Here is a 26,241-nt window from a genome sequence, read left to right on the forward strand (position 1 = left end):
ATATCACATCAGAAATAGGGGCCACACAAGGCAAACGTGGCATGAGGAGACGAGGAGATCCTACCCTACGGGGAAGAAACGGGGAGAGTTCAGAGCCTCCTGGATCGATCCCTGCTCGGCGGCAGGAGGGGAGAGCAGCTCCCCTGCACCCGCAGGGAAGGGACGGGGACGTCCCGGGCTGCTGGGTGTCCCCATCGTGTCTCCCCGGGCACCCAACGAGGGTCCCCTGTCCCGTGGGTGCCAGGTACCGTATGAGGCGGTTCCAGCCCTTCGTGGAGCCGCCGTGCAGGCGCAGCCTCCCCACAGCGTGGCATCTGGCGGCACCCCAAAACGCGGCACCCCGAAACGCAGCACCACAAAACGCAGCGCCCTCAGCAGGCAGCCGCTCTCCTCGCCCCCACGGTGGCCGGTCCCCGCACCACCCCGTGCAGCACCAACCACTGGCCGTGGCCCCTCCTGGGGGCAGCTCCTCGCCCGGCTTGCCCCGGCGTGAAGACGTTCACGAGCCTGAATGTTCCTGGGCTCCGCGTCCTGCGGGCAGCAGTGTCCCTGATGCCCGGGGCTTGGGCGAGTCAGCACAGCAGCCCCATTGGCGACATGAACCAGGCAGAGGAAGGTTTCCAAATATCACAGTCCACTTGTGGAGTGTCAGTGCTGCTCCGCAGGGTTGTACCTCACTTCTGCCAGCATGGGGACACCCAGCGAGCGCATCCATAGCCCGGCCAGCATGGGGAGAGGTGAGAGACGAGCCAGAGGTGGGAGATGTGGGGAGCTGGGGGAAGCGGTGGGTGCACAAGCAGAAGGGACAGCGTCCTTTTCGGTCCACAGCAGCGTCTGTTGGTTTGGGCCGAGGAACCGGCGCTGGCCGGGCTCTTGTCCTGGATGGACAGTGGGGTTGTGCTGGGAAACAAAGTGGGAGAGTCCGTGTGAGGATGGGGCCTCTTGTCTGCCCATGTGCCCACAAGCTGGCAAACTCAGACGGAGTTGGTAACAAATCCTCCTGGCACGGGGGAGGGTCCCGGGAGTTTCCCTGAAGTGCTTGACTCTCCTCCCCTCACCCTAGTGGGACCCCCTGCCCAGGATGGCATCCTGGGGTCTGCAATGGAGCTGTCTGTCCAGGGGCTGGACCAACCGCTCATGGTTGGGATGCTGAGCATCCCTTCTGTGTCACCTCAGGGTCCTGCGAGCCCCAGGCGGCAGCGGGGTGTTCCCCCACCACTGAGGTCTCCATGGCAAACCTTGGTGACAGCAGCCAACCCGCCTGGGGGACACTGGGCAGAGGACATTGGGCCTTGTGCTCTGCTCTTGGTCCCCACCCTCGGTCCTCGCATTTACCCAGGGCCGGGCTGGGTCCCGTCACGCTGACCCTCAGCAGGAGTACGTCCGGACCGTGGAGGTCTCCAGCCTTGGTGACCCAGAGGCACCAACTGGAAATGAGACAAAGAGTAAAGTGTGCAATTAGTGGCTGTGCCAATTAACCCTCAGTTTCCCACCAAACCATTCATTAGGCAGCATCTGTGCACTGAAGCCACATGACAGGTTGGCCACGAGCCACCAATATGCTCACGTGGCCAAGGGGCCAATGGTACCCGGGGGGCGTGAGGAAGAGTGTGGGCAGCAGGCCGTGGGAGGTTGTTCCTCCCCCTCTGCTCTGCCCTGGGGAGGCCCCATCTTGAGAGCTTTCAAACCCCTCCAGGGATGGTGACTCCAGCACTGCCCTGGGCAGCCTGTTCCAATGCCCCACAGCCCTTTGGGGAAGAAATTGTTCCCCAGATCCAACCTCAACCTCCCCTGGCGCAACTTGAGGCTGTTTCCTCTCATCCTATCACTTGTTATTTGGGAGAAATCACGCACCCAAACAGAGTGTGAAATACCCTCCTGAAAAAAAAACATTTACAGCAGACAAGAGCTCAAGGATCCCATGGAATCCTGGAACTGCTGGAGAGAGTCCAGGGCAGGGGAACAAAGATGCTGAAGGGAGTGGAGCATCTCCCGTGTGAGGAAAGGCTGAGGGAGCAGGGGCTCTGGAGCTGGACAAGAGGACACTGAGGGGGGACTCATTCCTGGGGATCAAGATGGAAAGGGGCAGTGTCAGGAGGATGGAGCCAGGCTCTGCTGGTGACAACCAGTGACAGGACAAGGGGCAATGGGTTCAAACTGGAACACAGGAGGGTCCACTTAAATTTGAGAAGAAACTTGTTCCTGGTGAGGGTGGCAGAGCCTGGCCCAGGCTGCCCAGGGGGGTTGTGGAGTCTCCTTCTGTGCAGACATTCCAACCCGCCTGGACACCTTCCTGTGTAACCTCATCTGGGTGTTCCTGCTCCATGGGGGGATTGCACTAGATGAGCTTTCCAGGTCCCTTCAATCCCTGACATTCTGGGATTCAGCATAACGATCAGCAAGACTCTCCCTCTCCTGGTGGCACATCGTTCCCCATACACACCGGGAGGCCTGAGCAGGACCGCGAGGGGACCGTGGGGACACAGGTGTGACCCACCTTCTGGGGGCATCTTCTTGGTGGGGGCGGACGGAGGGGGCAGGGGCACCAGGCTGGTGACGCGGAAGCCGGCGGGCAGCGTCTCAGCCGAGCCGCTGAGCATGTTGATGCTGTGAACATCGCGCGGGCGGAAGCGCTTTCGCCAGGATGGGGTGCGACGGAACGTCTTGTCGTCACCCTGCGAGAGAAGAGCAGGTTACGGGCATGGCTGCAGTGGCAGCAGGACCTTCCAACCCTGTGAGACGCCAGCACTGCTTCCACCCAACCAAGGGCGTGCTCGTACTTGGAGACCAACTCCAACAGTGCAGAAGTGTGTGACCAAATTGAGCCAAGGACATAGGAGACTTCTCCAGGATGCCCCAACATAGGCTTTATCCTTTTCAGCTTGCCTATCTCTTCTCTCCAGCCTGCACAGATGCCTTGGGACGTCAACATAAAAGTTCCACTAAGGACCCCCAGGGATGCATCTGACCTTGGCCAGGTAACAGCATCTGGAGGCGTCTCCTTCTCTCTGTACCATCAAGAGAGCCCCGGTGATCTCTGCTATCATATCTCATGGATCAAAGCCATATGTAGGAGATATTTAGGTGAATTCCCACCTTCAGTGACTCAAAACAAACAGCTTTCTGGCTGCTTAATGGGGCATCTCTAACCCACCTGCTTCACCTGTCACAGATACATCATGCCCAGAACATCTGTGACTCTACAAGACAACATGAAGGCAGCTGGCAAGGAGCAGAAATGATGCACAAGACTCTATCTCACCTGCCTCCACAGCCTGGCAGCACATTAGCACATTCTTCAGGGCCTTGTCTAATAGTTTTAGCTTATTCCACTGATACCGCTCCTCTGACTGCTCTAGAGAGTCTGTGAGGCACTACCTGACTCTTTGGACAAGCAGGGAGAGGGCAGAGGTCCCATCTCTGCCATTTCTTGCACAAGAGCAGGTGCTCAGCATGATCTGGACATGGGAGAGGTTTGGTACTCACATCGTCCAGCCTCCGATCCGTGCCCAAGGCCAGCAGGTTGTTGAACTCCCTCTCCAGCACTTGTCGAGCCTGAAAATAACAACAAATGAGCCCTCCCTGTTGGTGAGCAGTTCCCAGCACAAACCCCCCATCCCAGAAAACCCTGAGAAGAACAGAGAAAAAAGCCCATGAGCCATCTAGGTGCTCTGTGTGGAAAGGCAGAGCTGAGCTGGTGGGCTCATGCTGCAGATGTGTCCCACACTGCCCACTCTCTAAAATCCCCAGAGCTGCTGCTCTTACCTGCGTGTTCTGCGTGGGGATTTGCAAGACGAGCGCCAGGCTGTTGTGGTCGAAGTTTTCATCGAGGGCCAGGAGCGCTCCGTGCACCCCGCTCTCCACCAGGTTGTTCGCGTACTCGCGGAGCCCGATGGACTGGATCCAGTGAATGACCTGGTCGTTGGTCCACACCAACACGTCTGCAATAGAGCGAGGGGACGTCTCAGAGCCAGCTCAGACCATGCTCTTGGTTGCATGGGGACCTGACCATGTCCTGAAGCCCTTTTGCACAGCCCCAGGATGAACCTGGGATGCTCCTTCCAGAGTGCTCAAGTGCCAGGAACAGCTCACTTCAATTTACCAAACTTAATGCTGAAATAACAGGCAGAAAACAACTGTGGAAATTAATCCTAAGAGCCCACGGCTGCTGGTGTAATTAGGGGCATTATCAATAATGAGATGTAATCTAAGCAGCAGTCAGATGTGCAGAGAACCTCAGGACAAGCAATAAGAAAGGCTGAGTCAGCCAGGTGGTGTCCTGAGCATCTGAAATGGGCAGGAGAAGATGATCTGATGCTCAGACGGGATCTTTCCTGTCTTGACATCCTCCCTTCTCATGCCTGGCTGGGGTGAGCTGCATAAAGCCACTTGGGGAAATCTGCTGGGGAAATACTGCAGGAGGTTCCCCATGGAGAACAGCCCTGTGGACATGGTTGCTCAGAAATAATCCTTGTCCCCAGGCAAATGCTGTGCTAAAAATAAGGGATAGGAGAGAGACCATCACCGGGCATCTCTTGGGAGGTTCCTCATCTCCTTTTCCAGAGCTGGATGGCGGATGTAGCTGCTGACCTTTGATTTCGTGCTGGGTCTCTTCTCGCCTCCTCTCGAGCTCTTTGCGGTCGTAGTTGAGCCTCTTCAGGCACATGATGCCGTACTGCAGGCTGGTGCTGCAAGGACATGAGATGTCACCCAACCCTCAGGAGGGCTCAGCATCGCGGGGCAGGTGGCTTGGAGGGACCCATGGAAGGACCCACTTCCCTGCTTGCTCAAATGTGCCCAAAGGATGAGTTGGTGCAGGGTTCGGTCAGCACTGACACAACCCAAAGGAGAGATCTTGGCTGGAAAATAGGGAACATCCCTCCCTTTCATAGTAATTCCCCACTCCATCAGTTTTAGAATCATGGAATCATAGAATCACAGAATGGTTTGGGTTGAAGGGACCTTCCCAGCTCCCCCAGTGCCCCCCCTGCCATGACAGGGACATCTGCACCAGCTCAGGTTGCTCAGAGCCCCGTCCAGCCTGGCCTGGGATGTCTCCAGGGATGGTTCAGCCACCACCTCTCTGCCCAACCTGGGCCAGGCTCTCACCACCCTCAGGGACAGCAAATTCTTCCACATGTCCAGCCTGAATCTCCCTCCTTTAGTTTAAAACCATCACCACTTGTCCTATCCCAACAGGCCCTGCTAAAAAGTCTGTCCCCAGCTTTCTTACTGGCCCCTTTGAAGCACTGAAAGGCCACAATGAGGTCTCCCCAGAGCTTCTCTTCTCCGGGTGAGCACCCCAGCTCTCTCAGCCTGAGCTGTGTTTTATGCTGTTCCACCTGCTCGAAGGCGCAGGGATCCAAGCAATGACACTTTGAGCTCGGTGGCTGGGGGGAACCAGCCCACGGGAGCTGCTCCAGGCTCACGGGAGGAACCACAGCCCCAGCCCCATGGTTTGGGGTAGCTGGTGGAACCCCACAGGCTGGGGTGCTGCTCTGCCCACTCAACAGCCAGGCCAGCACCTGCTCTCCATGCATCCCTCCCTGTCTGCATGCCGGAGAGAGGAATGAGCCAATGCCCATGATTCCCACCACAATCATTCCTGAGCTGAGTACTGGTGGGCAGCAGAGGAGGACGCTGGTGTTTGGGCAAGGGGGTTGAGATGGCACAAGCCTTCTCCAGGCTGGGCTGCTGGAAGATCTGCTCTGCGTGCCAGTGGGGGACCAGTTGGGACAAGCCTGTTTCTCTTTTTTTGCCTGTGGTTTGTTCCACAGCCAGGAGAAACTTGTTCCTCTGCAAGGAGTGTGCTGAAGGAGAACATCTGCCCATACAACCTGCCCCAACCAGGTGGCTGAGTTGAGCCTAGAAGAGCCACCCTCCAGCACCAGAACTGGTCAAGATGGGAGAATCCCACAAATTGCCACATCCTTTGCTCCATGTGCAGACCTTCACCCCAGCGACCTCCCGAAGGACAGGACTCACCGGTGGAAGCTGTCCACCATCTTCAAGTGCACTCTGAGATCTTTCTTGGTGAGGTGGTCCAGCATCCGTGCATCAACGAGACACTCCATGAAGTAGCTGCGATACTGTGGGAGACCCAAGCTGGGCAGCCACTCATTCCCGATCCACTCGTGGTTCATGTCCCCATAGGCCAGTGTCTGTGGAGAAGCAAATGGAGAAGCTGGGGAGAAACCAGGGCTTGGTGGAGCTCCAGATCCCCAGGAGACCAGTGACAGCTCAGTGCTGCAGCCCAGGGGTCACTGTCCTGAGGACCAAGCCTGGGCCAGAGAAGTTTAACCCTAGTTTGTACTGAAGGAGCTGGAGGGAAGAGTCCTGTTGGCCACGATCTGTGTTCTACTGATGTCCCCAAGGAGACAAGGCATTAGCCAAAAAGCATAAGGGATATCTCAACTTTATGACCAGCTTCTTCTGGGAAAAGCACATTCATGAAAGCTGAAATGAAGCAATATGTTTTGGTGCCTTCCCAACTGACTTTGAAGAAGCTTAGAAATCACCAAAAGATCTGCTTTATGACTTCGAAATGAAAAGGCCAGTTTTGGGCAGAAAAATACCCATTCACTTTCACCGCAAGCTGATTGTGGGTCCAAAACTGAAATAAAACCCACCAGAAGAAAAGTAAAACATTTGAGAGTGATAAAATCACAAGAGATGATCCAAGCAGGACTCTTTCCTCCCACCTTTTCAGTGCATGGTATAGATCCTGAACTTGGGGCTAAAAAAGAGGCAAAAATGGAATGTGTGTGCAGCCCGAAACCTGCGTCCCACGCAGGGTGGCCGGTCACGCTTCCATGGGGTTTTTACCACAGGATCTGTATCTTGGAGAGGAGATCCCAGACAAAGTCACTCTGCCTGAAGCAGAGCAGGACACTGCTTGGTGCAAGGTCCCAGGAGGACCAGCCCATACTCAAAAGATGCCCAGAGGAGCAGGTTCAGGCTCCAACAAGGACTCGGTGAACACTGATGCCCCAGGCTCATGTCCCAGTGCCCTGCGATGTCCAGCTCTCCCTCCCACAACCACCCCACGTACCGCCCGCGGAAAAGGGTGACACGGGGACCTCACCTGTGCCCAGCTGCCCTCCTCTGTGTCCTAAGCGTGACACACGCAGCATGTCAACAGAAAGGACAGGGAAAGTCAGTACCGGCGGCCCCGCACCATGGACACGTGTGCCACGTGTGCTGAGCATTGGACCCTTCGGGGGTCGTCCCATGGCTCGGGGACCTCAGCCTTGTCAACGGGGTGCTGGGGACACCCCAACCACACTGGGCCCTGCGTTTCACCCCAACTCTCAGTCAAGTAAGGAGGATACAGGTTGAGGCTTTTCTCATGGGCATAGACATGGGGATTGTACGTCTTTCCTGGGAAATACGGGTAGATTTTGGGTCTCCCAAAGACAGGCGGGTGCAGAGAGAAACAGAAGCCTCAGCTCATGGGTCACAGCCCCCAGAGGGGCTGTCCAACCCAGTTTGCCCAGTTTGTAGCTATTTCTCCCCTTGTCAACCTGCGCTGGTTTTGTTCAACTTCACAGAACCTGCCGAGGGAAAGCGACACGGCCCTGTGGTAACACTGAGCTCTGTCCCTCAAAGCCACCCACCTGTTACAAGTGTTGGTTACAGGTCTGTGCCACTTGACCAGCAGACAAAAAACTTCAATAAAATGCCTAATTCACACAATAAATCCAAAATTCTGGTCCTACACCTCTCCAAAGGAGCCAGAGCTTTGGGTAGCAGGGCTGTATCCCTCCAGGGGACCCCAAGCCAGAGTGGTGGGGACAGACACTAGGGACAATATTTGTGTGTGCTAAGGTCAGCAGGAGATGAGATGGTTCTTTGGGTGTAGGATAACCAACATGGGACTCGGTCTCATGCAGCTACCTGAGATCACTCCTGGGTTTTGTCTTCCCTTTCTTTCCTCTAACGCACAACCAACAGACAAGCTGCTCCAGAAACCCAGCAAAACCCAGGGGGCTTGAATAAGGAAAATGCATCTGATGGTTTTCAAACCACTTTTAGAAATTGTTGGGATATTAAAGGCTGAAAGATGGTTTCTAAACAGGTGCACGATGCTGGCCAAGAGCTGACACATGAGATGCAGCAAAGATCCCCTTCCCTCCCGGGCTTTAGTGTGTTAATGCATGCCCGGAGCTCAGCACGGTAACTGATACGCTGTGTGGTGGGGCCCACCAGCCTCACCGTCTTGGTGGAAGTCGCCATGTTCTCCATCTCCTCGTGGGTGACCCAGACATTTCCAGAGGACTGCAGGGAAAAGAGCGGAGCGGTCAGGGTGAACCAGCACCGAGGGCAGGATTAGGATCAGCTTGGAGCTGGAATGGGGAGACCTCGCAGTGTCCTTACAACTTGGGCTGGTGGCACCTGCTCCCACGGGGACACTGGGCTGTCCGTGTGGTCAGGGAGAGTGCAGCAAGGACCTTTGGCTGCATTTATACTTTGGTGTTATGCTCATAGAATCACAGAATCATTTCCGTTGGAAGAGACCCTCAAGATCATTGAGTCCAACCATTAACCCACCCCTGGCACTGCCCCATATCCTGAGAACCTCATGTCCGTCTGTCCAGCCCTCCAGGGATGGTGACTCCAGCACTGCCCTGGGCAGCCTGTTCAATGCCCCACAGCCCTTTGGGGAAGAAATTGTCTCCCAGATCCACTCTCAACCTCCCCTGGTGCAACTTGAGGCCATTTTATTTTGTTTCATGGAGCCTGCAGGCTTGTCTGTGACAGCTGTGACCCCAGATGGGCATCTGAGGGGACACATGACACTTTGGGGCCTTTCTTTCTACTGTCTGCATTTCTACAGATGTGTCTTGGCATTACTGGGGCACCATTAACCCCTCAGGGGGTTCAAGGACCAGCACAAGACATGATCCTTCCATCCGTTTCATGTTTGTCCAGGCCAAGACTGGGATCTGCAGCTGCTTTGACTTGCCCCAGGAATTTCATGTGGTCCCAGGAAAAGGTTTGTATTGAAATGATGGACAAACCGGTTGTACACAACTGAGCTGGCCCTGTAAATCACACCTGTGCTGTCTGGGTGGGATTTTATCTTCTCCAGGGCAGCCAGTCCCTGAGCTTTGCTCTTTGCCAGCTGCTCAGACGGGTCAGCTCTTGCTGACACCATTGGGTGTGGGGACATGAGCATTTGCTGGTTCCTCAAGATGGGAAAGTGCTTCACACTCAATGGCTGTAAATGATCTTTGTGCCTGAGGACAAGTCTCTGGTGCTTCCATGGGTTGGAGCGAATGTCACCCCCTACACAGCTGCGCTTGCCTGTGACACTCCCTGCTGACCGATGGAGCACTGTGGTCCCAAGGAGTCGGGGAAAGCCGGGAAAGATGTGTCCCCTGCCCATGGAGGGTCTGTCTGGGGGTTTGTGGAACGTACCGTCCGCGAGGTGGGTGGTGCCGAGGGGCTGGTGAGCGAGACCATCTCCTGGATGGCCAGACGCAGCTTCAGGCGGTGCAGCGCGTTGCTGATGCCGATCTCCCGCTGGATCTCGGTGTCGGACAGGGCTGACATGATGGCTCCGCTCTTCACGTTGGCTCGGCAAGCAGCAACGTACCAGGCCGGCATCCCCACCCAGAGCTGCCAAAACAGGGCAAAGCCCGTCAATACCCGGTTGACTTTCCCTATCCTCCTCTGGCGGGACCAAGGCCACCCTGTTTGAAGCTCGACAGCAAAGTTGGACACCCATATGGGGTTCCATTTCTGTTTGCACCTTGCACAGAGCCTGCGGGCAGCTCAGCACCCCTCTATCTGATGGATGCACCCGCCAAGCCTTTCAGCTCAAAGCTCTACTCAAACCACAGCTCTACAGAATATCTGAGGGATCTGGGGATCTGCTCTGCTCCCCTAGACCTTACAACCACCAACCATGTGCACAGTGGGACCGCAGGGTGCTGTACAGCTGCTGGTGGAGCACACTACAGACCAGCGGTGACTGCAAAGCCCTTGGTGCGTGGGGACGATGCACGGGGACGATGCATGGGGACAGTGCACTGGGACAATGCACAGGGACAGTGCATGGGGATGACGCACGGGGACGGTGCATGGGGACAGTGCACTGGGACAATGCAGAAGGACGGTGCATGGGGACGACACACGGGGACGGTGCATGAGGACAGTGCACTGGGACAATGCACAGGGACGGTGCATGGGGACGACGCATGAGGACGGTGCACAGGGACGATGCACGGGTGCACTCTGCCTCACCTCCAGCCAGGACACAACAGTGGGGCCATCCCAGTGTGCAAAGGGCAATCCTTTCCTCCGAGCCTCTTCCAGGAGTTCATGCCTGGAGGGAACAGAAGCAGAAAAGGGATTTATCAGGGGCTTGTGGGGAAGGGAACAGCTCTGGAAGGGGAATAGACCCTGGGCAGTAAGAACCAGCTGGCAGCAAAGCAATAAAGGAGCCAACAGGGCTCAAGAGAGGGTGAAGATGAGAAGTCTCTCCAGCAGTTCCCAGTTCTACACCATGGCTTCTCGGCCATCCGGCAGGACATTTTCTTCCTGGGGCAGGGAAGGAGGTTCACTCACTTTTTCCGCAGCCGCCGATCCTTCTCGGCCTGAGCACCCAGCTTGCCAAGTCCCAGAGGGTCCTGCATGCCCACCTCCACGTCGGTCAGCACCACTGCAGGCCGAGGAAGACACCCCCATGTCAGTGTGACGTCCCCCGGGGTCAGCGTGGGCACCGTCCCCTTGCCAGGGTGTTGGGGATGCACAGCGGCAGCACAGGCGGTGACAATCTCTATTTCCAACCCATGGGTCCTCTGCATCCCTGGGAAGCCCAAGGGGACCCCTGCCTGCCCCCCTCCTGTTTCATGATGCTCAGCATCGAAGCAGTAATGGATTTAGGGGTCAAAGAGCAGCTCCCACCAAAGGGCTGTGCAAAACCGAGAAGGGGACGGAAGCAGATTTGGGGACATTAAAGATAGGACACAGTGTTAGGTGTCACTGTAGCTCTCGCAGAGCATTAGGAGTGACACCACACTCGGGTCAGAAAGGGCCACAGGGATCAGGATCCGAGTGCCCTGGAGCCACAGGGAGCCCAGAGCCAGTGGCCACAACACCCCCAAAGCAGCAGGGGTGTCCCCACTCCTCCACCCATCACCCCAACAGCACCCCAGAGGCAGGCAGTGCCGAGAGCCCAGCCCGAGGGTTCACCCGCCCGGCGCGCAGGAACGGGGCTGCTCACGGACCCTGCCCTGTGGCCCCTTCTCTGCTCAGCTGGATCAAGCGACCCTTCTCTTTTTTCCCGAACAAGCGCCCGATGGAGGATTTGATCCCCTTCCTCTTGGAGCCCTTGTGCAGGGAGTCCTGGCTGCTGGTGCTGCTGGCGTTGCTGGTCTGCTCTTCCAGCGAGCTGCGGACGGAGGGAGAGGAACAGCAAAGCCTTGAGGTTATTCCTGAGCAGCGCACAAGCCACGGCAAACCCCAGACCATCCCACTGCCCCACACAAATCCCCAAACCACCAGAGCAGCCACTGGTGTGAGAGCCAAAGATGCTCCACGTACCTCTTCCCATCCTCCTGACTTAGCGCAGGGTGGCCCAGTTTCTCCAGCCGCAACGTCCTGGGTGAGGACGGGGGGGATGTCTCGCATTTGATGGTGGTTTTATCCTCTCGGCTTTCATCCCGAGCTCCAGGCGACTGAACAAGCAAGGGAAGCCATGAGGCTGGGTGGCCAAAGCCCAGCTCCATCCTTGCCCTGCTGCCTGCCTCTCTCTTGCTCCGTGGAGACATGGCCAAAAGAGCCACCAGGGCCCTGAGGCTTTGCCACGCTCCAGGACTGGCCTGAACTAGAGCTCTGGCAATGGCTCAAGATGCCCAAGTGGATGGGGAGGATGCGGCCGTATGGCCAAGATCCTGGGAACAAGGAGGAGAGAGGACGCAGCCCCATGGTCCAGGTCAGAGGTTGGGGACAGAAGCTGCTGGCCCTCAGCAGAGGGCTCTGAGGAGCACAGATGGGAATGTCCCAAAGCCACCCTGTCACCGGAGGGGACACACAAGGCTTTCTGAACCTCCCCATGTCCTGCCAGGCCCCCCAGGCTCCAAGCACCTTACAGGATCCCCCAGCTCCATCCCGCGCCTGCTGCACCCTGACCTGGTGTGGACAAAGCCAGGAGCAGGCTGGAAAAGGGAGGGTTGGACAAAACCCAACGGGATGGGAGCCACTCACTAGCAGTTTCCTCCGGTGCTTCCTCAAGTCGCTGGGCTGATTGCAAGGGGGAAAGCGAGAGAGACACAGAAAGGGGGGCAGTTAATGGAGAACCCCCCCGCAGAGCAGGCAAACACGGGCACCCCCGTTCCACGTCACCCCCCTGCAGATGTCGGGGCATCACTCCCACCCCAGCCACCCACACAACCCCCGTCCAACCTCCCCACCGCTGCCACCTCCTCACCAACGTCATGATGCCCATGCGGTCGAGGTCCTGAGCGGCGCTGCGGGACGAGAGCTTAGGGGTGGAGCGGCCACTGAGCGGGGGGGACGAGCTGGCCAGGGACAGGGCGGTCAGCGAGGTGGGGATGGACGCCCGTTTGCAGAGCTGGGTGAGGTTGAGGCCCTCCATGCTGCCGCTCGTCACGCGCGTCTCCAGCTCCTCCGCGCGCAGCTCGGTGGATTCCTTCTCCTCTTGGATCATCCTGGGGGAGCGGTGGAGCTCAGCGACTCATCGCACTCCCCCCTGCAGGCCCCGCTGGGCCCCTCAGTTCCAGCAGGACAGGGAACTGCTGGAGAGGGTCCAGCGTAGGGCAACAAAGATGCTGAAGGGAGTGGAGCATCTCCCTTATGAAGAAAGGCTGAGGGAGCTGGGGCTCTTTAGTTTGGAGAAGAGGAGACTGAGGGGTGACCTCATTAATGTTTATAAATGTATAAAGGGTGAGTGCCATGAGGACAGAGCCAGGCTCTTCTCGGTGGCAAACAATGATAGGACAAGGGGTAATGGGATCAAGCTGGAACACAAGAGGTTTCACTTAAATTTGAGAAGAAACTTGTTCCTGGTGAGGGTGTCAGAGCCTGGCCCAGGCTGCCCAGGGGGTTGTGGAGTCTCCTTCTGTGCAGACATTCCAACCCGCCCGGACACGTTCCTGTGCAACCTCACCTGGGTGTTCCTGCTCCAGCAGGGGGATTGGACTGGATGAGCTTTCCAGGGCCCTTCCAATCCCAAACATACTGTGATACTGTGATTTCCCTCCCCCATGGAAATGCACCTTGGGTGCTGTGACTCGAGCCCCACATATTCAGGAATGGCAGCAAGATCCATCAGGATCCATATCAACCAGAGCTGACGGAGTCTCTGATTTCTTTAAATATTCATGGGGAGGCTTTATTTTCTTTAATTATGATACTTTCCGTGAGCCAGCACAGGTGCAGCTGAAAGATAGGGAGCTGCATGCAGGAAGGGCTGTTTCCTTTGGATATTAGGAAACATTTCTTCCCCAAAGGGCTGTGGGGCATTGGAACAGGCTGCCCAGGGCAGTACTGGAGTCACCATCCCTGGAGGGTTGGACAGACGGACATGAGGTTCTCAGGACATGGGGCAGTGCCAGGGGTGGGGAACGGTTGGACTCAATGACCTTGAGGGTCTTTTCCAACCAGAATGATTCTATGATTCCTGGCTGAAGCTGGACCAAGACCTCAATTTTAGGGCACAAGAGCCTGGAAGATTGTTTTCTCCCCCATCTCGAGCAATTTCAGAGCAAGGCATGGGGGGTTTTGGCCATGGCTGCTACCTGATCTCTTCGTTGATGGCATCCAGCTGCTCCTGGAGCATCATGGCCAACGTCTGGGCATCTGAGTGCCCACCAGGAGAGAGCACATCCATGGAGCTGAAGAGCGTCTCGCGGTCATCCTCGTCCACGTCGGAGATGTCGGGGTCGCTGTCGAAGGCGTGAGGCCCCGTGGCCAGGACACTGCCTGCCTGGGCCTGCTCCCAGTCCTGGGGGAACAAAGTCCGCTGGTTCTACACGACATCCCCATGTCTCCAATAGCCAAACTCCATACACCAGTCACACCTCAACGCAATCTCAGTGGGGAAAACCTTCCTATCACATCACCCCCATTCAGGTGAAGGAAACTGCCCCATGGCTCCAAATCGAGGACACGTGAGACCCGCATGCAAGGGAGGAGGAGACCCCAACCCAGCCATGACCCCATGCTGGAACAAAGATGGGTTACCTTGGCTGGTTCCTCTCGCCGGGTGGCAAATCGGCCCTTCTGTGCCCGAGGCAGCCCTGGGGCTGCCCCAAAGGGCTCGGCGGGGGCATGGACCACGGCGCTCAGCGGGAAGCGCAGGTCTGTGGCGCTGCCCATGTGGGACCTGGGGAGAAAGCTCCATTTTAGACATTGCTCCATGCAAGGACGTGCAAGGATGCTCATCTTGCAGCCCAGGCTCACTGGACAGAGGAGGAGGATGAGGCCACTGTGGATGTTCACCCCAGCAATGCCGGTCTGCTCCGCATGAAATAATCACAGAATGGTTTGTGTTGGAGGGACCTTCCCAGCTCCCCAGTGCCCCCCCTGCCATGAGCAGGGACATCTGCACCAGCTCAGGTTGCTCAGAGCGCCGTCCAGCCTGGCCTGGGATGTCTCCAGGGATGGTTCAGCCACCACCTCTCTGGCCAACCTGGGCCAGGCTCTCACCACCCTCAGGGGCAGCAATTTCTTCCTCATGTCCAGCCTGAATCTCCCTCCTTTAGTTTAAAACCATCACCCCTTGTCCTGTTGCAACAGCCCCTGCTCAAAAGTCTGTCCCCATCTTTCTTATGGGCTCTTTCTAAGTACAAAAAGGCTGCAATAAGGTCTCCTCGGAGCTTCTCTTCTCCAGCTGAACACCCCAGCTCTCTCAGCCTGTCCCCCAGCAGAGCTGTTCCAGCCTCGGATCATTCCTGTGGCTCCTCTGGCCCCTCTCCAGCAGGTCCATGTGTGTCCTGTCTGAGGACCCAGCACTGCAGGGGGGTCTCACCAGAGCGGAGCAGCGGGGCAGAATCCCCCCAAACCTGCTGCCCATGGGGCTGGGGATGCAGCCCAAGATATGGTTTGATTTCTGGGCTGCGAACATGCATGGCTGGATCATGGCCAATCTCTCATCCCCCATGATGAGATTCTCAGGGACACGGGTTAGTGCCAAGGTTGGGTTAATGTTTGGACTCAATGATCTTGAGGGTCTTGTCCAGCCAAAACAGTTTTCCAATTCTATGAAGACCAAACGACACAGCAAAGTGCCCTCCCAGAGCACAGGGTCACTACTCCCTGCATGCATTCCCATGGGAGCCATGAGGGTTTTTTTGATTTAAGATGACAAATGCAGTTGTCCAAGGCAGATCAGTGTTTTTCCACCACCGTGGGTCTGGTTTCCAGTGCAGACACAGATCTGGACTCCCCAGCCCAGCACCCTATCGAACACAGACGAAACCGCTAACCCGGGCAGCTTGCTTGGCGTCAGCTCCGTGGTTGCAGATGAAGGCACAGCCCAAGTTTCAAGGGGATTTAAGCTGTGGAGCCGCTGACAAGCGGTTCCAGAGCTAAAAACAGATAAAGGAGCCTTAGACAAAAGCTGACATTTCAGCTGGGGGATTATTCTGGCCTCTGTAACTCAAGCTTTCTGCTGATTTTTTCCTCCAGGATTCTTACAGGATGTGGTTTTTGCAGCTGTGCTGGGTACCCCGGTCAGTGCTGGAGGCTGAGACCCCATGGACTCACCTCTCCTTCTGGTGCTCTGAGCTGGGACCTCCAGCTGGGACCTTTCCTTAAAGGAAAGGGTGTGGGAGGAGCATTGCAGAGAGGAGGGGAACAAATTGGGGGAGTCTATTCTCCTTTACCTGCAACACCTCAAAAGAGATTCCCCCTTCTCCACCAGCCCATCCCCAGCACACTACAGAGGGAAAAGTATTCAGTGAACATCCAGTTTTCATAGAAAATTAAGCCCTTTGCGCAGAAAAAGAAACTACGTTCAGTGGCTTTTTTGTTCCCTTAGAAGAGCAAATTTAGGGCCATTTGGTTGGGTTGGGCTATTCTCAACAACCTATGTCCCACCCCAGGACAAATCCATGGTGGGGACAGCACAGCCGGAGCCGACCCTGCTGTGATGAACCACCCCGCACTGGGAGAAACCAGAAACACCTGATGCCAACTGTATTTTGGGGTTTTAAAAGCAAAATGCCCCCAAAGCTGTGGGTGCAGGAGGCGAGTGGGGTGTGTACAGACCGGGGGGTTGGCAGGTGGCCCTTACCTTGTGTGCACGCTCTCCACAAACGTCCCGCTTCTGGTCTTGAGCTGATCGACCTCCAGCCTCAGTTTGTCGATCTCGTCGGACAACCGTCGCTGTTCAGGGTGAGACAAGAGACAGGCAGGGGTTGGGTTTGCTCTGGAGAGCAGCCAGGTTCAGGGCAATCCATATCCTTAGCTGTTTCCAGGTTTGTGTTGCCTTTAAAAATCTCCATCCCAGATTTAAAGCACCTTTGGCACATCATTAAAGAAACAGCTCATGCAGGTAACAATGAATGATGATGCTGGGGAGATGATGCAAAGGGAAGGGGTGATCACAGGCCAGATAGAAGTGATGCTGGTTTGGGAGATGAAGGAAATCAGTCCCAGGGGGATGCTCTGATTTTGCTCCAGACTGCGTGTTCACCTTGGCAAAGGGCTGGCAGCAAGGGAACCTGTAGCCAAACATAACGCTGGCCGTGTCCCTCCTGCTGCCAGCCCTGTCCCCATGGGGAACCCGTCCCTGTGCTGTGGCTGTGCTGTCCCCAGGGGCTGTGAGGAGCCAGGATCCTCCAGGCACGGCTGGATCCTGTCCTGAGAGCAAATGGGATGAACCAGGGTGGGCAACATGCAGTGTCATGCAAGTCTCCGAGCTGAGCAGCCGTGGTGGGAAGCGTGAACAGTCCCACATGTCCTTGTCACAAACAGGGAGCATCTGAGAGAGCAAAACCCCCGGGCAAGGGGGAATGCAGCCCCCCAACCCTCCTGTTGCTTTGAAAAGCTGAGACCCTCCAGCTTTCCAGCACAGGCCAATGTGGACTCGTGTTGCAGACCCTATGGAGATGCTCTATCTGAGTGCAGGGGAGGTGTGAAGACCTAGAGGTCCCTCTGCAAGCTGGACATGGAGCAGATCCTCCCCACATCCAGTGATGGGTTCAGAAAGCCTGGGGGGTGAAGGGGACACGGCTGTCCCTTGTAGCCAGGCTGCACCAACAAGCACAGGGGTAAACCCTCCTCTAGAAACACAAGTGAAGCCTGTGAGTGAGGAGCGAGGAAGCACAGGCATTAGGGCAGGCTCCCTGCAGTGGCATTTACCTTGTCGTGCTGGTGTTCCTCTATCTGCTTTTGGGTATTTTCCAGCTCTTGTAACAATGTGTTCTTGGAAAAAAAAAGAATAACGGAAAAAAAGAAAAAGGAACAAAAACGGGAAAGAAAAAGAGAGACCGTTTAGAAAACGGCCGCATGGCCTCCCGAGAATGGGCAGCGTGGAATCGCTGTGTGGATGGTGTGATGGACGACTGGCAGGAGTGATCAGAGAATCACAGAATCATTTCAGTTGGAAAAGACCCTCAAGATCAACAAGTCCAACCGTTCCCCCACCCCTGGCACTGCCCCATGTCCTGAGAACCTCATGTCCGTCTGTCCAACCCTCCAGGGATGGTGACTCCAGCACTGCCCTGGGCAGCCTGTTCCAATGCCCCACAGCCCTTTGGGGAAGAAATTGTTCCCCAGATCCAACCTCAACCTCCCCTGGTGCAACTTAAGGCCGTTTCCTCTGCTCCTGGTGCTTGTTTCTGGGGAGCAGAGCCCGACTCCCCCTGGCTCCAGGAAGGGGGAAAAGAAGATATGTTTGCAATAGCCTGACCTAGTGCTCTTTTTTGGGAGGTGCTGGTGGCCAAACAGCATCATTTTTGCCCATGGCAAACCTGCAGAGACCCTGTGGATGAGGCAGTGCTGGGTGCAGGCTGGGGAGCAAACAATGCACCTTCACAAGGTGCTACCATTTGGCTCCCTGTTGCTTGCTGGGTTGGGAATTTGGGCTCAGTCCCATGTGTTGGGACCTGCTTTTTATCCAGTGCCATGCAGGCATCTGCTGAACGACTGGACACAGTGGCACAAACGGGTCTGGTTGGGGACAGGAGGTGCAGAATCATAGGGAAAGGCAGAATCATAGAATCACAGGATGGTTTGGGTTGGAGGGACCTTCCCAGCTACCCCAGTGCCCCCCCTGCCATGAGCAGGGACATCTGCACCAGCTCAGGGTGCTCAGAGCCCCATCCAGCCTGGCCTGGGATGTCTCCAGGGATGGTACCTGGGCCAGGCTCTCACCACCCTCATCATGAGCTTAATCCTCACTCCGAGCCCCGTGCTCTCCCAGCTCCTTGCATTCACACTGGGGCAGCAGCAGCTCCAGCCGGCTCCTCAAAGTCCAGTTCCCCAGGAGGAGCGGGGTGGGAGCTGAGAGGCTGCTCACAGGCCCTGCCCTGGCTTGGAGAACACAGATCCATCCAGCCTGGGGGACAGGAAGGTTTTGAGGCAGCATGTGGAGGGGATGGGCAGGTGGGAGAGGATGAATGCTGCATCTTCTCCTGCAAAATGCAGTGGGGTTTTGCTCCAACAGCCGAGCACAGGCTGCAGTCGAGGCTGCACCACAAGAGATACGGGGAATGGAGCCAGACAAATCCCACTGCTGAACAGAAGGCGGTGGGGAGCGGGTCTTGCCGAGCGAGGGCTGGCTGGAGGTTGGGGTGTGATGCAGAACATGATTCCCTGCGCTCCCACCGGCCTCAGCGCCCGGCTGGTATCCTGCATGTGACCATTTCTCCATCCTTGAGCACGTACTTTCACCCCCGGGGTTTGGCTTGTTGAGGGTCCATGCCGGATGGGCTGCTGACCCCTCAACCCCCCGCCAGCCCCCCAGGATGCCCTGTTCCCTGTCACTACCTTCTCCTCCAAGGCCGCCATCCTCTCCTTGAGGTGCAGCTGCAGCCGCTCGTTGGACTCGCTCAGCAGACGGTCCACAGTGTCCGAGAGCCGCTTGTTGTGCTCCTCGTTCATCTTCTCCCGCTGGCGGGCCTGCAATGGCAAACAGCGACCGCCACGTTGGATCGAGCAGATCTGCTCCTGCTGCCACCCCATGTCAGAGCTGATCCCCCGGGCCCCACTTGTGGGGACAAAGCAGCACAGATCGGACCCACTGCTGGGGCTTTGCTGGTCTCTGCCATTCCCCAGCCAGGGATGAGGAGGAGAGAGGATGGGACTCAAAGAGATCCTGCCTGCCTGCCCCTCAAAAAAGCCTTACCTGTGCATCTGGCAGGGACAGCCGCACCAGGGACACTTTCCAGACCCACATGGGTCCCTCTGGATTTGCAAAGGTCTCTCCAAATCTCTGCTCTGGGACAAAATAACCAGGGACTTCCCTGGTTGTGTCCAGTTCTGGGCTCCCCAGTTTAAGAAAGACAAGGAATTACTGGAGAGAGTCCAGCAGAGGGACACAGAGATGCTGAGGGGTCTGGAGCATCTTTCTGCTAAGGAAAGGCTGGGAGAGCTGGGGCTGTTGAGCTGGAGAAGAGAAGCTGAGAGGGATCTGATCAATGGGATCAATATCTCAGGGTGGGTGTCAGAGGATGGACCAGACTCTCTTCAGTGGTGCCCAACGCCAGGGTGAGGGGCAACGGGCACAGACTGAAACACAGGAGGCTCCATGTGAACATGAGCAGAAACTTGTTTGCTGGGAGGTGCCAGAGCCTGGCCCAGGCTGCCCAGAGCGGGTGTGGAGTCTCCTGCTCTGAGCCATTCAAACCCCCTGGACCCACCTGTGTGATCTGCTCTGTGACCCTGCGTAAGGAGGGCTGGGCTGGGGATCTACAGGGCTCCTGCAGCCCCACCAGCCTGGGATTGCCAAAAGGCACAGGCTGTAATGTCACCTGGGTGACCCCAGAAATGTGTATCACAACCTCCTGCGTTTACAGCCCAGCCCTGAGCAGCACAGCACAGACTGTGCATCCTGCAACACCTCGACACAACCTCCTGTCCCTGAGGGCAGCATCTTTGCTTCCAGTGCCCACGATCTCGCTCTGCTGCTGAGCCAGGGTTGGGGGAAGAGCAGCTGGAGCATCCTGTATTTCAGGTCCCAGCTTGCCCCAGAAGGTGATGCTGGGAGAGGAGTGTATGTGGCACACTAGCATCAAGATCTGTGTGCTTGGGAGAGGGGCAAACCCCAGTGTCATGAGCTCCTGGGTGGCTCTACTTTAGGAGAACCTGGATGGGAAAGGACTAACCAAGCTCCTCTTCCCATTCTGTTTCAGAGACACCAGCCCTTTGTGGTGTGCCCAGGTACTGTGGAAAGGGGGAGCCAAGGCCAGATCAGGACCCACAAGGGCTCCCCGGCCCAGGTTGAGCAGTGCTTACCCTGGCCAGCTCCTGGTTCTTCTCCTCCAGCTGACTCTCCAGCTGCCGGAGGTGCTCCTCGATGCTCCCGTGCCTCTCTTCTGCCTGGGAAAAGCAAAGCAGCCCTCTCGGATGATGCTCCCCAAAACCACGCAGGTTGTCCTGCATCCCTATCTCCATCCCTGCATCCACATCCTCGCCCGGGATGCGGTGCTCCCTCCCACATCCCCACCGGGCTCACGGTGTGCTGGGAGCCCAACCAGCCCTGCCAGCGAGGTGATGGGAGACAGACGTGCTCTGTGAGCAACTGGCACCCGTTCCAGCGCCTGGGAAGGGCAGGACTGGCTGGATCCACACCTCCCTCCAGCCCTGCACCCTCCCAGATCCAGCCTGTGTCCTTCCTCTTCCTCCTCATCCCAGAGTGGTCCCACTCCCACCAAGGCTATCTCTGCCTTGGAGAAAGGAGCTGAGGGAAGGGAGAAATCCTTGTGTGTGCGGAGTATATTGAAAGCCTTAAAACCCCTGCATTGTCCCTGCAGCCACGGGAGAGACAGAGGACACCAAAGCTCAGAGCCTGGGAATGACAGCAGAGTGTCTCAGTCCTGCCAGCACTGGAGACATGAGCCAAACCTGCCTCTTCCTCAGAGTAATTCCTCCCAGTTCCTGCACTCTCTGCTGCCCCAGCCATCTCCGAGCACCCCGCACACTTGCCTTGGTGAGCGCAGCGATGCGCTGGGCCAGCTCCGCTTCCACCTCGGGCAGCGTCTCCGCCTTGCGCATCGTCTGCTGCAGCTTCTGCTCCGCCAGCTCCAGCAGCTCCTGCAGATGCCGGGCTTTCTCCTCGCACTGCGGGACAGGACGCGATGGGTGTCCGGCACCGCAGCTTGCTCGCTTGTCCCATCCCCAGCACCCACTTTTCCCTCCCAAGTCCCCAGGATGATGGGGAGACATTGGTTCCAGCTTCGGTACCTGGCGGTGCAGGGACTCCTTGTTGGCCAACTCGCTTTCCAGCTTGTCATTGAGGTCATGGATGGAGGTGGCTTCTCGCTGGGCTGCCAGGTAGCGTTTCTCCAGCGTGGTGATCCTCTCCTCCATGTCCTCTTTCTGAGCCAGGGCCTGGGGAAGCGACAGGGCTGTCAAATCCTCATCTGTCACCACCAATTTGGGAATAACTGGCCCATCCAGCTCCTCCTAACATGGGACACCTTAAAGTCCAAGCATGCAATGAAAACCCTGCTCTGCACAGGAATGAGAGACAGCAGAGTGGGAGAGCAACAAAGGGAGAGTCAGACAATCACAGAATCATTTTGGTTGGAAGAGACCTTCAAGATCATCAAGTCCAACCATAACCCACCCCTGGCACTGCCCCATCTCCCTGAGAACCTCATGTCCGTCTGTCCAACCCTCCAGGGCTGGTGACTCCAGCACTGCCCTGGGCAGCCTGTTCCAATGCCCCACAGCCCTTTGGGGAACAAATTGTTCCCCAGATCCAACCTCAACCTCCCCTGGAGCAACTTGAGGTCATTTCTTCTTGTCCTAAAAACACTTTCCAGCATGGACACAACTCCCTGCCCCAGGTCTGCAGCACACCCGGGTATCTCAGTGTCTGCTCATAACCTCAGCGAAGTCCTGCTGATGGACTTGGGGACAATCTCCCAAAGCCAGTGGCCTCTTTTGGGGAACACTGCCCTCACCCCACATACAACAGGGATTACAACCTCTTCCCAGCCCAGAAGCTTTGAAAGCTGCTGTGAATGTCACTGCAACAGGCTCGGCCGTGCGAGAGGGCAGTGTCTAACCTCTCGGAGGTCCCTCTGGTACTTGCTGCTCATCTCCTCCGATTTGATCAGATCCTTCCTGGCGGTGCCCAGATCCTCCTCCAGCTCGGCGACGCTGGCGGCCAACGCAGAGATGCGCTCCTTGGCCTGGACCACTTCGAAATTCTGCTTCTCCAGGAGCTCCTGCAGCTCCACCACCCGCCCAGCCTCATCGTCCGGGTGGACGGAGCCGTTGGAGAGGCGCTGCAAGGCAGCAGAGAGGGAGGCAGATGCTGGGCTGCCCCAACACACAAGCTGGCATCACCTGCAAGTGTGCGATGGGGGAATGTGGCCCCGTAGGGACCCGGGGAGGTGGGGGACAGTGGGGACATGGGGCTCTGGGACCCTCTGTCAAGAGTCTGTGTTAGAATGGGACATGGCTTCCCACAGGCACAATGGAACGGAGATGTCTGAGGGTTTCCCAGCGCATCTCTGGGAAGTAGAGATCCCAGGAGCATCGGCACTCAGAAACAGCCTGTACTGGGACATCGGGGAATTTCCCAGGGGCTGGACTCAGGGGACGGGGGAAAAAGGTTTTCAGCACCCTGGAGTCAGTAAGGGGGAGATGGAGAACCGATGGCCTCGGTGAGTGTGGTCAGAGGGGTTCCTGGGGTTCTCACCTTCCAGGGAAGCTTCTGCGCCGGTTCCTTGGGCTCCCTTTCATCCCGCTCACCCGCCGGGCCCTCCCGCGCAGCGCCTTGCTGCAGAGCCGCCACCTGTGTGACAACGGGGATTCATTAATGAGAGAAAGCAGATGGGACCAGCTGGTCTGGCTGTGAGGCAAGTCCTGGTGCACTCAGGCCTGGAACCGGCTCCCCGTTGGGTTCCTCCAGTGTCATATCCAGGTAGTGACTGTGGCTGGGGAGGAGCTGGAGGGACGGGGTGAGGAAGAGAGGGGAAGGCAGAGATGAAGGCTCAGCACTGATGGAGGATGAAACCCGTCCATCTCACATGGACAGAGTGGTGCTTGCTACAGGCACACAAAGAGCCCGAGCTCCAATAGTCAGGTTCTAGAATTAAAGAATTATAGAATCATTTAGGTTGGAAAAGACCCTCAAGATCATCGAGTCCAACCGTTACCCACCCCTGGCACTGCCTCATGTCCTGAGAACCTCATGTCCATCTGCCCAACCCTCCAGGGATGGTGACTCCAGTGCTGCCCTGGGCAGCCTGTTCCAATGCCCCACAGCCCTTTGGGGAAGAAATTGTTCCCCAATTCCAACCTCAACCTCCCCTGGCGCAACTTGAGGCCGTTTCCTCTGCTCCTGGCGCTTGTTCCTGGGGAAAAGAGACCAACACCCTCCAGCCCTCCAGGTTTTCCTGGTGAGGGGCTGAGCTCTGAGCTCCACATCCCAGGACTCCTTCCCAATTTATTTAATTGGTTTGCGGCCAGACAGACTCCAAAGCTGGTGCAGATGTGGCCATCAGGAGCAGGGGATAAACACCAGCATTGCACCCCGTTCTGCCATGGGAGGATGGGGACAGGGCCCTGCGGGGTGATCGGAAGCCAGGCACTGCCTGGGGACGTGCCAAGAGACATAACCCGGGAACTGGACAGAGGAGGAAATTTGGCCAGACAGAGGGTCTAAGGATGGCTGCTTCCTTTCGGCTGGACACAAACTTCAGGAAGGAAAACAGGGGTAATATCTCTCCAAGATGGAAAGGGATGGATGTTGGGGACAGCGAAGTCCCCATGCCAGGGAGAAGCGAGGTTTGGGTGATAGATGGGACGCTATGGAGAACATGGAGAAATCAGCGGAGAAGCACAGCCCAGTTAGGAGGTGATCTGCTCCCGGCTTCCCCAAGAGCTCTGGAGAAGGGAGAATGCAGCATCTTGATATTTCCCCATTTGGTTTGATGTCCATGACACAAGATACGGCTCTACAGCTCCAGAGATGCTCAATGGCATTTGAAGCCTCCCAGTCAAGGCCACCAGCACGCTCCCATCCTCACGGTCCCCTTGATGCAACCCAGTACAGCACCCACCCCAGTGCATCCCATTGGGCTAAAACTCATTGCAAACCACAGCGGCCAGGATGGGTCCCCCGGCCCTGAACCAGCCTCTGCCATGGCCTCAGGACCTGGCATCAGACAAAACCTCCTTCCAAAGGAAAGAGTGAGATCTGCCCCAGTCGTACATGTGGGATGCCATTGAGCTTCTTCTGGGGCATGCCCAAACTCTAAATCATAGAATTACAGAATCATGTTGGCTGGAAGAGACCCTCAAGATCATGGAGTCCAACCGTTTCCCTGCTGATGTGGGGAAAATCCCAGGTCACTCACTCTCAGTCCTCAAAATGATTCAAGTTCAGGTTACTGTTGTGAGCAAAATAAACAGCACACAGCAAAATGACAGAGGAAACCTTGCCTGCGAGAGAGAAGTTTTCAGAATACTTACAAGGTTTCCTTAAATACAGACAATCCTTCATGTAAATAGAATAAAAGCCTTACATTAAAAATGCCCCAAAGCCATTTCTCTGATGTGAACGATCATTCGGGGATGGTACTTCAGCAAATTCAAGAAGAATTCACAAATGTAACCAGCCCGGGCTGCCCAAACACTTCTTACCTGCCGATGGGCGTCCACAAGCTGCTCCTCCAAGGTTGCCACTCGCTCTAAGGCTGCTCGCAAGCGTTCCCGAACCTGCAATTGTGTAAGACAAGAGGAAAGATCATTATTTATCCGTGACAAGGGTGCCCAGGGTCCAGGCAAACTCCCAGGCCCGTTTGTCTGGCTGACAGCCCAGCTCGGGTGGATCCACACCCACGGCAAAGGCTCTGATGCTCCAGCCCATCACTTGGGACGGCGAAAGCACGTTGGAGAGAAACAGCCTGGACCAAACTGACTCTTGCAAGAGACCCATGGCCAGGGTAGCTTCAAGATGTGTTTCAGCAGAGCAAGGAGCTGTTTGAGGTATATGAATCAGGACGAACCATAAGACTGAACCAGAGTGGCCAAATGCCAGCGCTCACCACCACCACGTGAGTGAGGTAGGGAAGCAAGATCCCTGTCCCCGACAGCCTCAGACCCACAGGAGCCACTTGGCAGCCCCACCAGCTCCTAAAACAAGGGTGCTGTGGCTTTTTGACATCCTGAGGGAGCCCATGTCACCACCCAGATTAACAACAAAAAATGGCCACAGTGGGAGGAAGGAGGAGGGTTGGGAGGTTGGCTCTAAGCGGGGGATGCTCAGAGAGAGACAGGACAGGTCCCAATAACCTGTCTCACCTTTTCATCCAGTGCCTTGTGATGCTCAAAGAGTGACTTCAGTGCCTTGAGCACCTCGACCTCGCTGGAAACCCCGGATGGCGACTGGGCCTGGCGCTTGACCACGGTCATCCTCAGGGACCGCTCGTGCCTCGACACCAGGCACTCCAGGTGCTCCAGCAAGAGCTGCAAGGGGACAAAGATGAGACCGTCACCACCCCAGGGGCTGGTGACACTGATATCGGACCAGCAGCCTGCGATGTCCTATATTTCACAGGATCACAGAATGTCAGGGGTTGGAAGGGACCTGGAAAGCTCATCCAGTGCAATCCCCCCATGGAGCAGGAACACCCAGATGAGGTTACACAGGAAGGTGTCCAGGCGGGTTGGAATGTCTGCACAGAAGGAGACTCCACAACCCCCTGGGCAGCCTGGGCCAGGCTCTGCCACCCTCACCCCCAACAACTTTCTTCTCAAATTTAAGTGGAACCTCCTGTGTTCCAGTTTGCACCCATTGCCCCTTGTCCTGTCACTGGCTGTCACCGAGAAGAGCCTGGCTCCATCCTCCTGACACTGCCCCTTTCCATATTGATCCCCAGGAATGAGTCCCCCCTCAGTGTCCTCTTGTCCAGCTCCAGAGCCCCAGCTCCCTCAGCCTTTCCTCACACGGGAGATGCTCCACTCCCTTCAGCATCTTGGTGGCTGCGCTGGACTCTCTGCAGCAGTTCCCTGTCCTGCTGGAACTGAGGGGCCACAACTGGACACAAGATTCCAGGTGTGGTCTCCCCAGGGCAGAGCAGAGGGGGA

At 56.7% G+C, this 26,241-nt stretch overlaps 1 protein-coding gene across 2 annotated transcripts in view; it reads right to left on the reverse strand.

Annotated features, from left to right (window-relative positions):
- Window positions 1-1,368: 1,368 nt before the first annotated feature.
- Window positions 1,369-26,241, reverse strand: part of PPFIA4 (PTPRF interacting protein alpha 4) — a gene marked incomplete at both ends in the record, with an annotated part of 33,682 nt that continues 8,809 nt past the window's right edge. The window contains 27 exons of one of the 2 annotated variants that reach the window (XM_080358137.1): window positions 1,369-1,427; window positions 2,498-2,675; window positions 3,487-3,555; window positions 3,766-3,941; window positions 4,591-4,688; window positions 5,986-6,161; window positions 7,085-7,111; window positions 8,215-8,277; window positions 9,421-9,621; window positions 10,249-10,330; window positions 10,573-10,666; window positions 11,235-11,398; window positions 11,551-11,684; window positions 12,214-12,249; window positions 12,437-12,677; window positions 13,767-13,972; window positions 14,212-14,353; window positions 16,265-16,356; window positions 17,335-17,397; window positions 18,964-19,095; window positions 20,431-20,510; window positions 21,117-21,255; window positions 21,379-21,525; window positions 22,209-22,430; window positions 22,847-22,942; window positions 24,796-24,870; window positions 25,456-25,620. In XM_080358137.1, coding sequence (XP_080214263.1) covers window positions 1,369-1,427; window positions 2,498-2,675; window positions 3,487-3,555; window positions 3,766-3,941; window positions 4,591-4,688; window positions 5,986-6,161; window positions 7,085-7,111; window positions 8,215-8,277; window positions 9,421-9,621; window positions 10,249-10,330; window positions 10,573-10,666; window positions 11,235-11,398; window positions 11,551-11,684; window positions 12,214-12,249; window positions 12,437-12,677; window positions 13,767-13,972; window positions 14,212-14,353; window positions 16,265-16,356; window positions 17,335-17,397; window positions 18,964-19,095; window positions 20,431-20,510; window positions 21,117-21,255; window positions 21,379-21,525; window positions 22,209-22,430; window positions 22,847-22,942; window positions 24,796-24,870; window positions 25,456-25,620 — 3,357 coding nt within the window. The remainder of the gene's footprint in view (window positions 1,428-2,497; window positions 2,676-3,486; window positions 3,556-3,765; window positions 3,942-4,590; window positions 4,689-5,985; window positions 6,162-7,084; window positions 7,112-8,214; window positions 8,278-9,420; window positions 9,622-10,248; window positions 10,331-10,572; window positions 10,667-11,234; window positions 11,399-11,550; window positions 11,685-12,213; window positions 12,250-12,436; window positions 12,678-13,766; window positions 13,973-14,211; window positions 14,354-16,264; window positions 16,357-17,334; window positions 17,398-18,963; window positions 19,096-20,430; window positions 20,511-21,116; window positions 21,256-21,378; window positions 21,526-22,208; window positions 22,431-22,846; window positions 22,943-24,795; window positions 24,871-25,455; window positions 25,621-26,241) is intronic. The other variant, XM_080358138.1, reaches the window with a different exon arrangement.

The sequence above is a fragment of the Nesoenas mayeri genome (assembly GCF_963082525.1).
Source record: "Nesoenas mayeri genome assembly, chromosome: 23".
NCBI lineage: Eukaryota > Metazoa > Chordata > Aves > Columbiformes > Columbidae > Nesoenas > Nesoenas mayeri.